Below are 14,520 nucleotides of genomic sequence, written 5' to 3'. Positions count from 1 at the left end.
ATATGGTGCTTTTTGGCAGGTCTTATGAACCATCCAGGAGTTTTTTTCCAAAAGATGATGAAGCAAAAACATTCCCATCACTCTGCCGTCCATACGCTCCAACATCCACGTAAATAAATCTGTACTTTGCGTCTGAAACTGCAAGCAGTACCAGACTGAAAGTTTTTTTATAGTTGAAAAATGATGAACCACTGTTTGCAGGAGCTTGTATGACAACATGTTTCCCATCAATACTTCCAACACAGTTTGGAAATTGCCATAATTGTTTAAAATCGTTTGCAATAATCTTCCACTGATTTTCACTTGAGACTGCCATGAACACAGGCTGCAGGGAATCCCATATTGCAGCGCAGGTTTCTGGAATAATTCGCGATATGGTCGTTTTATGAATCCTGTAAGAGAACCCGATGGTCTGATATGAATCCCCCGTCACCAAATATCTGAAAAATATATAATGTTGTATTTAGCGATAAACTACCATATGTAGACTAACGTTAGGTACTGTTCATTTATATTTTAATCAATCAATCACGATTTCACTCATACTGTGGGTTAAAACCCTATTTCAAAATACCTCAAAGTGACTGCAAGTCGTTCCTCAGGCGGAATTGGTTCACGCATATTTGTAGTTTGTTTCACAATCTTGCTCTCTATCATATTCAAAAGACGGTCAAATGTAGATGGTGTCATGTGGAAGTACTGTTTAAAATAGGCTTCTCTTTCCATTCTCATCTCCCTAACCAATCTGTAGTATTCTCCTGAAATTAGAGGCAGGCAAAGAAGGTGAGTATAGGCTTCGTGAGACTGAGACGTATGCATTTAGTGTATTGTGAAAAAAAATTACCATGTTCCTTTCGTCTGCAAAGTATTGGGTGCATCCACAATCTCTTGCCGACACAGCGCTCATCCTCTTTTAATCTAATACAGAGAACCACAAACAATAACTTCAGCTGATGTCGGTACAAGTACTGCTTGTAGCGCAGTGACCGAAAACGACTTATTCTTTTTCGCGATACGATACCCATTTTAATAAAATTAATCTTGCAACGATCCCCAAAATATCCAAAACAGAAATAATACAAAAGACGAAGGACAAGTCCGTTTCCCGCCTGACCTCACGTCACAGTACACTGCGCAGAACTGTGGTTCCGTGCACACTGCACAGTGCGGAGAGTCGCTGTGCGGTGAGTATTACTACTGCCGTGTATACCGGCCTTAACGCTACTGCATTTAAAATGAGATAAATATGTCGAATTGGCGAAATTGTGTGCAAATGTGCTTCTTTGAAGTAATATGATCAAACCCAGAGGACATGCTTCGCGTTTGCAAGGTCATGTTATCTGATCTCGTCCATTGCAATATTCTTTATATATTATATTTAGGAACTAAAATAAAGGTCGCTTGAGTTATGACTAACGAGTAGGTAGGCCTAGTGCTGGTGTACAGATATGCAAGTGCCGGGTCTCGTGTAGTTTCGTACCTAACGTACTTCTAGTGGGCGTAGCATAAAAAATTTTTGATATGTCAATCCTAACCCCCATCTGAGTACGCCATCCGAAAATCACGTCACTACGACATCACAATCACGTCACAGAGCTTGCCAAATATACGTCCGATCCCCCAAAGGCCAAAATGGCATCAGCGCCGACGATGAAGAACTGACTGACGTTATGGATAATAGTTTGAAGGGCTCTATTACGACACTGTGACGTCGTAGTGACGTAATTTTTTGATGGTGTAGTCAGGTGGGGTTAGGATTGACACGTGAAAAAATTCTCATGCTACGCCCACTAGAAGTATGTTCTGATGTTAGGTACGAAACTACATGAGACCCAAATATTCATCTTTCATACTTCTGCAGATTTATGAGTTCTTCAGGATAATTGTTAATAGGGGTACCGTATTGTGACTACGAGATGAGCTCAATATAGTCTAGCAATATGCAGTTAAGCATATCAGGGTTCCACTAAGATAAAAAGGTTTTGAAGCAACAAGTTGCTATGTTTTTATTAGGTACCGTATAATAGTACAGTACATTCAATAGTCTACAGCAATTTAAATTTTGACATTCAAATATAAAACTATAGCCCCTCCTGGCCTTTCAACACACAGCAAAATATTTAATTGTTGAATAAAATTCCAATTGCATTATTCAGTTATTGAATGTACCGTTCTATTGTAACTTATTCATATGCAGTTTGCTAAGGTCTGAAGCTGCAATTTACTCATAGACTATATATATATTCTAAATCCTTGATGGGACATTCCAAAAAGAAAAAGTTAGATGTAAATGGGATAAAACATAAAGAAAAAAGCGTCATAAAACCGGGATATGTCAGAAAGAAATTTAAGAAAAATAACAAACCAGGAATCAAGGTGGAAATTCCCAAAACATCAAAAGAATGTGGCTCAAATTGGAAGACATTACTAAATGAAATTAATCAAACAAAAAAAGAAAAGGAATGTCACAAAGTGATCGAACAAGCACAAAAGAAGCGAAGAGTGCCAAATAAGAAAGATGCCACATCAAATGGGAACAGTTCCATTAACTTGAGTCAAAAAGATGCTGAGATTTGGTTTGATGACATACCGAAGGAAGAGATTTTGGCTGCTGAACAAGATATTCAAAGAATTAATAACAGTGGGAAACCACAGGCATTCGCTACAGAATCAGTACTGGTGAAAGCAGATGCTTTTGGTGGCCTGACCAAAGTATGTATAATTTTTTATGTTACTGTTTTTTTCTGTCATATTAGTGCTTTTTGGTGACTTGTGCCTCAAACTTCTATAGTTTGTTTTTTTCTATTCACAATAACTGATCACCGAATTAAGCCCAAGGTCTAATACTTGTGTCATCGCAGTGGCGCAGTAAGAGCGATTGGTTCTGCGGTTTGCTATTTAAACCATGTTAGTGTCGCAGGTTTAATATCTTATGTTCTGCAACCATGTCCATGTCCTCACTGACAGGGTAATGAATAGGCTGAACTAGATTGATACCTGCCCTCTGTCCAGTTACCAAGTGTCTGATGTGGAAATAGTTAACCAGCTATATGTTCCAGATACACCATACAACGAAGGGGAGTCCAGAAATCCTCTTGCACATGAGCATGGTAATCGGAGGTGCGATGGCAAGTGTGTTCCTATAGTTTCTCATGATGCACCTACATCAGAGTCTATTTTGTATATTCCATATATGCAATTCACATTATGTATTCAATATAACCTTATCTATATATTCATGAGATTACATAAATATATTTCCTTTTAGGCCGTTGGAATTGACTGTGAGATGGTTGGAACTGGATTCAAAGGAAGTTCTTCTATATTGGCAAGAGTATCAATTGTTAACCAGTATGGAAAATGCATCTATGATAAACATGTTAAAGCTCAAGGAAAAGTAACAGATTACCGTACTTGGGTCAGGTATAAAATATAATTTAGTATATTATACCATATTTATCGAGATCTTGTTTATTTTGTTCATGGCTGAACTGGTTGAAAATGGGTGAGTGTGGCACATCATGCTTAGCGTTTGGAATACGCTTGTCATCGCGTCTCTAATTACCCTTCATAGGTTCGAATCATGTGTGATCCACCATCAAGCCCATGCATCGGTAACGAATAACTAGCTAACAAATCTTTTTCACCAGTGGGATTAGACCATCTGATCTGAAAGGAGCAGAAGACTTTGGAACAGTTCAAAGAGAAGTGGCAGAAATTTTAAAAGGACGTGTGCTCGTTGGTCATGCACTTCATAATGATCTCAAAGTACTCTATCTTTCACATCCAAGAAAGTTTATTCGTGATACTGCAGAGTATGTAGGATTTTCAATTTGCCTAATTTTACTCAATTCTATCAGAAATTTATAGCTGGTATTTGATTCAATACTTTTTCACTAGTATTCTTATTAAATTATTTATTTCTGTGATGAGAATCCAGTGGCTGAAACATTGCTTGATTTTTAACTATAGTTGTATTCAACTCGATCTTCGATGGATTAAATATACAAGAGTTGGCTCTAGAATTTCTTCACTATAACTTTCAGATATTGTAATGAGGCTCGTTTTAAGGAGACGCATGAATTATAATATTAGTACTCTGCTTATTCAATGAATCAATGCATATAATCATCAAAATTAGATAATACTTACTTTGTATTTTAGGTACAAACCATTTCGGGCCCACAATAACGGTAGAGCACCAGCTCTGCGTATTTTAAGCAACAAGATTCTTCACGTTCAAGTGCAAAATGGTGAGCACAGTTCAGTGCAGGATGCTCAAGTGGCGATGAAATTGTATATGATGCATAAGAAGCAATGGGAAAAGGAACTTAGATTAGCTAGAATTGGGAATAAATGAGAAAATACCGGTCGAAGCTCCATCTGCAATTCTGAAGTATGACCAAAATGTACATCGGTATAGTACTTGCTGCCTTAGGTGCTTGCAATCCGCTTATCGAGCCATGAGGTATGGAGGATGTGAAAGCGATTGGTGTGATTTATCCAACTGAATTTGTTGTTAGCCTAACATGAAACGTAACTGTTTTAAGAAGATATCTCGTGATATCAACATGATCAAGGCCCATCCACCGGAATTAAAGAAGTTTATGGATAAAAGATTGGATTTAAAGTTTGTGTTTGGCAGTCGTCGGGTGCGGTCGCATTTTTGAACGGCGCAGAAAGATTAGATTGACAACAATGAACCAGCACTTAAGGAATATCAACAAGTAAAGGCCGAAATATGAAATTACATGGCAGCATAAAGACAACATACGGACATCATAACAGAATCGAAAGATGAATACAACAGGGATTGATTCAGATATTTTATTTTGTGACAAAGAGTATGATATACTGTTATTTCTAGAAATTCCGCTTGAATACTGAGTATTCAACTATATATGTGTAAATAGTTTGCAGTGTAACTTACAGTGTAACATTTTTAAACATTCATTTAGTGGCATATTTTTGATTTGTTCTCTCTGTGTGTATACCGGTACTGTTTTAACAATGTTGGCCACGTCAATGTATCAATTAGGCTACAGACCTGCTCACGTGTGATTAGTGTTTTTCCTAATAATTGCTTTTATGAGTGTCCGCACACCGAATTTGCTGCCATGGTTTTGCGTTTGTTTGTATATGAAACCACTTATCACCTTTTCCGCAATGCCCAATCTAGCAATCAGTGTAGTTTTTCGTGGCTTGGTTTTTCCCAAAGCTTTCATGGCTTCATGAGTATGACTATCGTCGCAAATTTATTACATTCCACTCCCCACATTATCTTTGCATGAGGTTGTAGGTATTGGTCATTATCAACGTAATTGTTGAAAGAGAGTACAACAGCCCGAAAGTTTATTACTATCGTGTATTTTGTTTTTTAAGTTTGGCCCAAGCTTCATTTAATTGGGCTTGTGTTTTTGTGTGCGTGCTGGTGGGCAGGCACATGAGATACTTCATGTTTTAAACTTTTTTGCAGGTTTTGCTTGCCCTCCAGAATTCTCCATTTTAAATTTAGGTTTGTTATGGAGTTTTCGAAATAAACTATCTATCTATCTATCTATCCAATAAAGCAATAATACAATACTTGTATATGCCACTAAAGTTAAAAAGTGAACAATTTTTAGGTCACAGATCAACTAAAATAGTGCCTGATACAAAACATGATCGCTAGCAAGAGAAATTGCCTGAAGTTGCAACCCATATGTCTGTTAATATTCTGAGCTTAATTGCCGTCGAGATGTTTGCGTGGACTCTGTTGCCCAGGTATAGCTTTACGATCGTGTGAGGCATACCACAGGACTTAGCCCGAAATGGCAATCACGAGATTGGAATCATCGCATAATCTATCCGGCTTTATCGAGGTTACCGTGCCAGACTTGGTTTTTGTAAGGGCAGGATGTGGTAGATTTGTTGCATTTAACGACTTCGTGTGGTGCGGTTTTCAAGGGCACGAGGTGGTAGATTTTATTTATAAACTTCATTTGGGCGGCTTAAGGACCTGACGTAGTAGATTTGTTTTCATTTGGGGCGCGTGGGGTGATATCCACTTTATATGTCGCTGCACAGGTCATCCAAGTCTAGCCTAGCTAGATTACGATCTGGTCAATCACTGAGTTAAATATCACCGCCAGTTAGTTCATAAAGAGATCGAGTCTATGATAAATGATTTGATTCCAGTCAATGAATCGACCGTCCTCAACACTGGAGATAACGATAAATGGGACTAGCTAAAAAAAATCGCGTTATTGACTAGGTCTTATTTTAAAATGCGGGGGAAGGTTCTCTCTCTTTCTCGGGATAAATATGAATATTAGTTCGAAAAAATTCTCGAGGCCACTAAGGCGTGAGGTTAGGCCTTTTACCTATTAAAAATCCAGCCCTCGTGATGGGAAAGAATGATAACATAGGCCTACTCTCTAATCGCGCTAATAGCCTGTGAGCATAATGATAATTTTATGCTACCTTAAGTAATAATACAATGGTTTCCGAACATAAGTATAAGTTTATTTCGACTCCATAATCAGCAAAACAATAAAATGAATGGTAAAAATAAATAAATAAAAACTGATTATGAAATCAGGAGAGCGAACAAAACCTTAGATAAGGTTTAAAACGTACAGAATGTATATAAGATGGAAGGTTTTGCCAAGAAGATGTGGTACGTGTTCACTCACCTAAAATAATTGAAATATTTCACACACGCTCACACGCACCCACACACACAACCATATAGAGGTTATTAAGTAAAGGGAACATGAAAAATTACATACTGGTAGTTAATAAAAAATAAATAAATAAAAATTACTTGCCACACCATATTAATAAATTTATCATGATTGCCACTGCCAAATTGATCAATTTTATAAATGGGAGTGAACAGTAAAGATAAACTTTTATAAAAAAATATATTGTCAAGCTGATTATAGATGGAGTCAAATGCCAAAATGCCCAACCAATGTTGCCAGAATTGGGTGCATGAAGAGGTGGGCTAGACCACTTCATTGCCCAAACTAGAACCTATTATTGCCAAATTATAGTCCAGATTGCAATAAGTATTTGAATCTATCAGTAACTTTATAAGTATGAGTAATTATAATTAATTATGGTAGAAAGACAGGGTATAGGAATATGTTGGTTGCTAAGGTTATAAGGTTTTTTTTTCATTCTTAGATATTGACTTCTGCAAGGATAAAGGAATTAGTATTGTTATTTCACAGGATCATATCTTCATTTAATTATTGTGGCGTAATAGATGTCAATTCAAGTTTATCGTGGATGAGACATCAGCCTGCGAATTTTGTTGTTGTAGACACCATTTATATTCAATAAACTAGCCATTGTATTAATCATCACAGAACGACCTGAAAAACAGAAAATAAATCTGCGAGTAGGATATTCAAGGGTTACATATTTGGAAACAGCACTACCCTACACTTTTGTTTAGAATTAATTATTATTTCGAGTAGATATTGATTATTAGGTATCTATCTATAAAACGCTAGTTCAAAGACCAGAGTTGAAATAAGGTTGGGACACAGGGTGAATTCCTCGCAAACCATGCAGAAACTCTCAAACCACACTGACCATTCGTATGTTGGCCTTCACATTAACTTCACAGCAGAACCTCAACCTAGGATAAAATTTTGTATACACACAAAACAAATCATAGAATACCACAACAAATTAAAATGAAGGGGAGAATCCAATATATCTCCACTGGTCGCCTAATTACAATAATAGGTACAGGAGCTAAACTATAAGGTCTACAACCCTCATAAGGTATCACACCACCCATATAGAAACAAAGACCATGCATGTGTAATGTCAAAAATCCCACGTTAAGCAAAAAGGGAACATGCACATGCAGATGTCAGAGTGTAAACAGCCATTTGAAAAATAAATAAATGAAATAATTTGCTGTGCATGCTACAGAACCCGACACACCAACATTAGATGTAGAACAGGTGGAGAGAGATTAACTGCCGGCTCAACAACAATCAGCAGCTGCATGGGCAATAGCAATATTGTAGCTGTTTAATATTTTCATGAAAATAAGTATGTGCAAGTGAAGAGTGTCCCAACTTTCTATCATGGTCATTCATGAAGGTTCAATATTTTTTGTGTCCGAGCTATCAAAACGTTGTAGCTAATTACATACGAAAGAGTATATATATCAGTGTGGTTATGGAAAAATAACTTTTAATATTTGGATACCAAGTACGACTTAACTTGTTTCTGGAATGATTTTTTGGATTTTAATGACTTCAAATTCAAGGGGAGAGAGTTCCATAGCTTAGGTCCATTATAGCATAGGGCATGCTGGCTCACAGATTTACTCATAAACGGTATAAATAAATTGGAATTACTTCTTCGATTGGAGGTGGTTTTGGTTAGAATGTCGTCAAAGCAGTTTGACAATGAGTTGTCATGAAAATCATAAACTAATGATAATACTTCAAATTTCATTATGTCTTCAACCTTGAGTATATTTAGCGATTTATAGAAATGATTTACGCTTTCACGTTTACTTTTCCTAAAGACAATTCTTAAAAAATTATTACAAATGCTTTGCAATTTCGAGGCAAGTGTTTTATTACCATGAAGCCAGACTGAGCTACAATATCGGATATGACTTAGTAGTAGAGACATTTGTGATTTCCATGACAGATTTTCATCAAAGATAACTCCTAGAAATTTTATTTCTTTCACTCTTTCAATTTCATTGTCATTGAGCAGTAGTGGTTTTGAACAACTCACACTTTTATGCTTGCTTGGGTGGAATAATACAAATTTAGTTTGGTTAGCATTAAGAGATAATTTGTTAACCAACATCCAGCTATGAATGTTGGTTAGTTCTTGGTTTGCAACTGTGAGTAGATCTTCAAGGTTTTTCCCATGAAGAATCAAGTCAGTGTCATCAGCAAACATGATCGACTCAGAGGATTTCAGACACCTGGACATGTCATTAATGTAAGCTAGAAAAAATAATGGGCCAAGTAAAGATCCTTGTGGAACTCCGTGCTTCATGACACAAATATTTGTAGAGAATGAGTTGTCATATTGCACAATTTGTTTCCTGTCTTGCAGGTAGCTCCTGATCCAATTGAATGGGACGCCTCTAATTCCATAGTGATAGAGCTTACTTAAAAGGATGGAATGGTCAATGGTGTCGAAAGCTTTTGAAATATCAAGAAATATTCCAATTGCATGTTGTTTGCTTTCAAAGGCCTTGGTCAGTTTGTGTACCAAAACATTAGCAGCCATAGCAGTGGAGTGATGCTTGCGGAAACCAAATTGATGAGAGTGGAAAACATCGATAGTTTCAAAGAAGTTTGACATTCTACTATACATTATTTTCTCAAGAATCTTAGAAAATGATGGTAAAAGACTAATAGGTCTATAATTTCCAAGATCTGAAACACTACCCTTTTTAAATAGAGGAAGAACTTTAGATGTCTTGAAGCTTTCAATGAATAATCCACTAGATAGTGAAAGATTAAATATATATGTCAGGATGTCAATGATATGTTCTGGAACGTGTTTCAATACTTTGAATGGAATACCATCAATACCAAAACTTGACTTGGGCTTCATTTCGCGTATAATATTTTTTATTTCTAATGATGTAGTTGGCCTTAAAAACATGGATGAGGATTCTTGCTTCCCAAGATATGAAATGTAATTTTTGTCACAGCCAGCTGGTTGTGGCATACAGTCGAGCAGGGTTTGTGCCACTTGGGAAAAGTGTTCATTAAATTTATTTGCAATTTGTGTATTACTGCAATCGAGTCCAATCAAAGGACAAGAACCTGTTTTATTTTTACCAATAAGTTCATTAATTGTTTTCCACACTGCCTTGATGTTACCTTTGTGAGAGGCAAATTTAGATTTGTAATAATTTGATTTCTTTTTGTAGAGCAATCGAGTATAAAGGTTCCTGCATTCATTGAACTGTAATTTGTGCTTGTCATTTATGTTTTTATTGTTTATTAATTTCTTATAAAGTTTTTGTTTGACTTTGTTTAGTTTACGTAACTCAGTATCATACCAAGGTTTGTTTGAACTGTTTGTTTGTTTTTTGTAAGGAAAAGATTGAGAGTAAGCAGTAGAGAATTTTTCAAAAAATTTTTCAAAGCAAGTGTTGGGATCCTGGATGCTGCTGAAGTCATCAATATCAATAGAATTCAGTTCGTTCATAAAAGTATTCAAGTTGGACGAAGTAAACTGGCGGTAAAGCGTTTCAATTCTGTTCTGAATTTGCTTTTCTAGAAGAGAGCATTGTACAATTGGCAGATGATCAGAAACACATTCTGCTAAAACAGCACTATTAACTTTTTTATCATATACGTTTGTCCAAATGTGGTCTATGCAGGTAGCAGACATTGAAGTTATCCTGGTGGGGCAGTTTATCAGAGAATAATAGGCCATGTTGTGCATAATATCAACAAATAGGCTGGTATTCATACTGGACTCATCAATAAGATTATAGTTGAAGTCACCCATTATATAATTATAATTCAACTTGTTCATCTTTGAGAGAACTTGGGACAAGAGATTCCGAAAGTTAGCATTGTTCAATTCATCAGTTAGTGGTGATCTATAAATAGTACCGCAGGTTATTGTTTTATTTTCCAATAATATGTCAATAAATATAGATTCGAAAACCTTTTCACACGTTATAGTAATATCCTTGCGGACAATGTATTTCAAATCATTTCGAATGTAGAGACCAACACCACCACCTCGGTGATGAGATCTACTGTTAGTGATAAAAACATAGCCATCCAATGTATTGAAATGGCCATTTGTACCAGATACAATCCATGTTTCATTTACAGCAATTACATGAGGCTTACAATTCAGTGAATTCACTAGTGCTTCAAATTTTGTGTAGTTTTTGAAAGAGGCTAAAGATCTGATATTGAGTGAAAGAGTCATGAAACCACTTAGTTTGAAACTATCATTGAATTTGAGGTCATTGATACACTAGAGCAAATATACTGATTTGAGCTGTTGTACATGAAAACACTGTTTATGTTGTTGAATTCATCATTGTCAGTATTGGCTGACTCCAGAAACATTTGGTTTAGGTATTCAGGATCAAGTATTTTAGTAAGTGCCTGGGCTTCAGCTTTTTCTGAATGAAGGGAAGTACATGATTCTAATAATTCAGAATCAGAGAGAGAAGAGAATGGTATGCAATCTTTTTCACAAAAGAAACAGCACCAAGGCATATCATCAGCTTCAGATTGCAGGTTTTCATACTGCTGGTTAGAGATATTGGTGCATTTTAAATGTATCCAATGTGAGCAAATGTTGCAAAAAATAGCTTTCTGATTAGTTCGGACTGATTTGTGGCAATTTCTACAGGGATATTTTAAATTATGTTTCATGGTGGTGGCAAAGTTGAAATAAAAAAATAAAAAAAGTATAGTGAAGTAAGACAAAATCTAAAATACAAAGCTTGAATACAAAGTTTCCAGGTGCAGAACTTATGGTTAAATAAGTACTAGCCTAATTAGCATAAGGAAAATAAGGGTGAAAATAAATTGAGTTAAATTAAATTATATTATCAACCCTGTGCTAGAGTGGAAGTGGTGACTCCTCTTCGGCCCATGGGCCGGGGCCACGGCCCATCAAATTGGGCCTAGGCCCATCAGGCTATGGGCCGCGGCCCATCAAGTTGTGTAAAGAAACTATTCACTTGGCTAACACAGACAGTCCCCAAACTCATAATAGAACTATAATGTAAAAAATCTGAACAAAATTTTGCCCTAACCCTAACCTGGTACACATACTACAGGAGTTTATTTTTTGGTTCGAATAATGACAATTTTGTAGAAATTGAAAATTTTGGTAAGATAATTGAATTTTTTCTGACGGGGCCGCGGCCCATAGCTTGATGGGCCACGGCCCATGTGGCCCAATTAGATGGGCCGTGGCCCCGGCCCATGGGCCGTAGTGGAGTCACCACCCCTGTAGCTGTGCTAAAGGCCACCACTATACCAATGAGACCAAGTTGCAAACAGTGTGCCTATTTGCTAGGTCCCATTGGGCTAGCAGCAGCCCTGGAGTACAGGGGACGAGAGAGAGTAGTGATATCATTTAAACAAGATATAACTCGCCTTCTGTCCAAGTAAGCGTATATAGTCCCATTCATTGTCGACACCTTATGCTTCCCGAATGCTTCCTTGGCAGCGGCGAGGAGCTTGAGCCTATTTCGGGTCAAGGACTCCGTGATGGACAAACCGCTGCCTTTTAGATCTTTCTTCCTACCATATATTAAATTTTTTGTCGATCTTCGGACAAATTTAATAATGATGGGGTTCTTCGGGGACTTGGATCGCAATTTATGGGTTATATCAATATCCGTGTTAACAATAGGCTGGTCAAGATTGAAGTTAGTGTTCAGGGTGTTAACAACAAAGTCTTCAACAAACTTGTAGTACTCAGATTCTGGAACCGATTTGCAGCCATGAAGAACAACACAGTTCCACCGGCTGTACTGTTCCTGATCATCTTGCTGTTTTTCACATAACTCCAGTCTTTTTATAATCTCCTCGATCTTAAGAGAGATTTGAGCCACATCATGCTGGAACTTCTTAACAGCTTCAGACTTGCTGCCATGGTCTTCAGTGGCAGACAGTTCATCTGAGCGTTGCATGAGCGCTTTTTGGTTGGCCTGGAGGGATGTAACAGCAGCCAGAATCTGGTTATGAACTTCGGTATTCATATTGATTTTCCGTGGAGTTTCGAGTTGAACAGGTAATTATTTCAGCAGAATCCAATGTAGTATTATAATTAGAAAGGTATATTCCGTTTGTTGATATAATCGAAGGTAGCAGGCTTTAGTACTTAAGTTAACCAAAGATTAAACTATCATCTGCAAACTTAATACAACCAAATACTCCAATGACGGTGCGCGAAAATATTTAAAAGTATTCTGCTCGTTCCATATTGAATAGCGTCAAATACTGCGTACAACTTTCCGATTATATATTGCTTAAATCCCTGTACCCTAATATAGTGAAATAAATATCCATTCATTTCTGTGATTTCACATGTGCTTACGACATTCAATCACACGTTCGGGCACGTCTGTAGAGTTGGAGTGTGTTCCCCGGTTTTTAATTTTTGGGCGGGTGTTTCGAAATTTAGGGGGTGGTAAATAATTTGCTATTAGCAATGAAACGATGCACATTAGGGGTCCCCCAAGTTGATTGACGGCGAGGCAAAATACACAGCAGAATAAAAATGTAGGGCCAGAAAAGGGGATCGAGGAAAAGTGCGCGACGACACGGCTGGGGTTCAGGGCGCGCTCAAGCGCCCTGAGAAAATTTTGAGAAATAAGCACCAAAATAGGCTCTAAGCTTGATTTTAGATACACCTAGCATCGCAGTTTGTTATGTAATGAAAATAATAATTATAATATTTAGCTGATAGAATTCCCGAGGAATAAATAACAAGCACGGCTTTTAGCAAGTAATTTACAACTTATAGTGACTAATGAAGTTACTTGCTCATCTAGCATATGGCATCGTATGAATGGCTACTCGTACGAATGGCTACTTCGTTACACATTTCACATTTTTTTGAACATGTTTGTTTGACTTTTGTACGAATCAAGCAATGAATTAAATTTTGAAATACGCGCGTCCACTGATCATAATGGCGCATAATGTTGTATTCCTTCAGAACTGAAATATTTTGTTGGCAAGGAAGAAAAATCGCTGAAGTTTTATTTTTTCCAATAAAGAAGTAAAAACCTTGCCATTCATCTAAAAAATGTCTGTTTTCAGTGCCTAGTTTTCGTTTTGTGACATCTTCAAGCTTTCTTAATATATGGCTAATACGGTATCTAAAATACTGCGGAGTGCGGTGTGTAATCGTAATACCCATAAGTATACATAAGATACCGGTATAATTCAATTGTTACGAAATAAACGTGCTTAAACGGTGATAATGATGTGACGATAGACGGAATCTAAAACTCAAAAGTACCACATGAAGTGTTAAACTAATTCACTCAAGTTCGGCGGGCCATTTTAAATCGTTATGTGGGCCGTAATTGGCCCGCGGTTTGGAACCCCTCATCTACACTGATAAATATTCCACAGTCGTTATATTTGAATACAATTATAATTGAGTCAGGAATTACAGTGTGGACTGTGGAATCGCCCATGGGAATAACAGTGTCGAATCGCACCTCAAAATTAGGGGGGGGGGGGGGGGTGGAAATTTTAGGGGGGGGGGGTGTTCACCCCCTATAGGGGGGGGGGGGTGTAGGAAAATCACTGGGAGTGAGCATGTTGCCTTGTAATCGGAGGGGGGGGTGTTCACCCCCTATGGGGGGGTGTAGGGAAATCACTGGGAGTGAGCATGTTGCCTTGTAATCGGAGCTTTCAAACCTTCTGGGAGTCAAGTTCGTGCATCTGAAAACAAATATCAGGCTAACCAAATCCCATACCCATTACTGTAGAATAAACTGCGGTACGCCATATGATTTGTCGTCTTATCGGG

General features: G+C 37.3%; 1 protein-coding gene across 1 annotated transcript; it reads left to right on the top strand.

The window, feature by feature from the left end:
- The first annotated feature begins 2,138 nt into the window (after positions 1-2,138).
- Positions 2,139-5,515, top strand: LOC120330917 (RNA exonuclease 4-like). Its single transcript, XM_039397908.2, has 4 exons — positions 2,139-2,712; positions 3,269-3,423; positions 3,651-3,815; positions 4,165-5,515. Exons 1-4 carry the CDS (start codon positions 2,257-2,259, stop codon positions 4,358-4,360), a joined length of 972 nt encoding a protein of 323 aa, XP_039253842.2. The 5' UTR covers positions 2,139-2,256; the 3' UTR covers positions 4,361-5,515.
- The last annotated feature ends 9,005 nt before the right edge of the window (positions 5,516-14,520 follow it).

The sequence above is a fragment of the Styela clava genome, chromosome 6, assembly GCF_964204865.1.
Source record: "Styela clava chromosome 6, kaStyClav1.hap1.2, whole genome shotgun sequence".
NCBI classification, from domain to species: domain Eukaryota; kingdom Metazoa; phylum Chordata; class Ascidiacea; order Stolidobranchia; family Styelidae; genus Styela; species Styela clava.
This window is presented reverse-complemented; position numbering and strand designations above follow the sequence as displayed.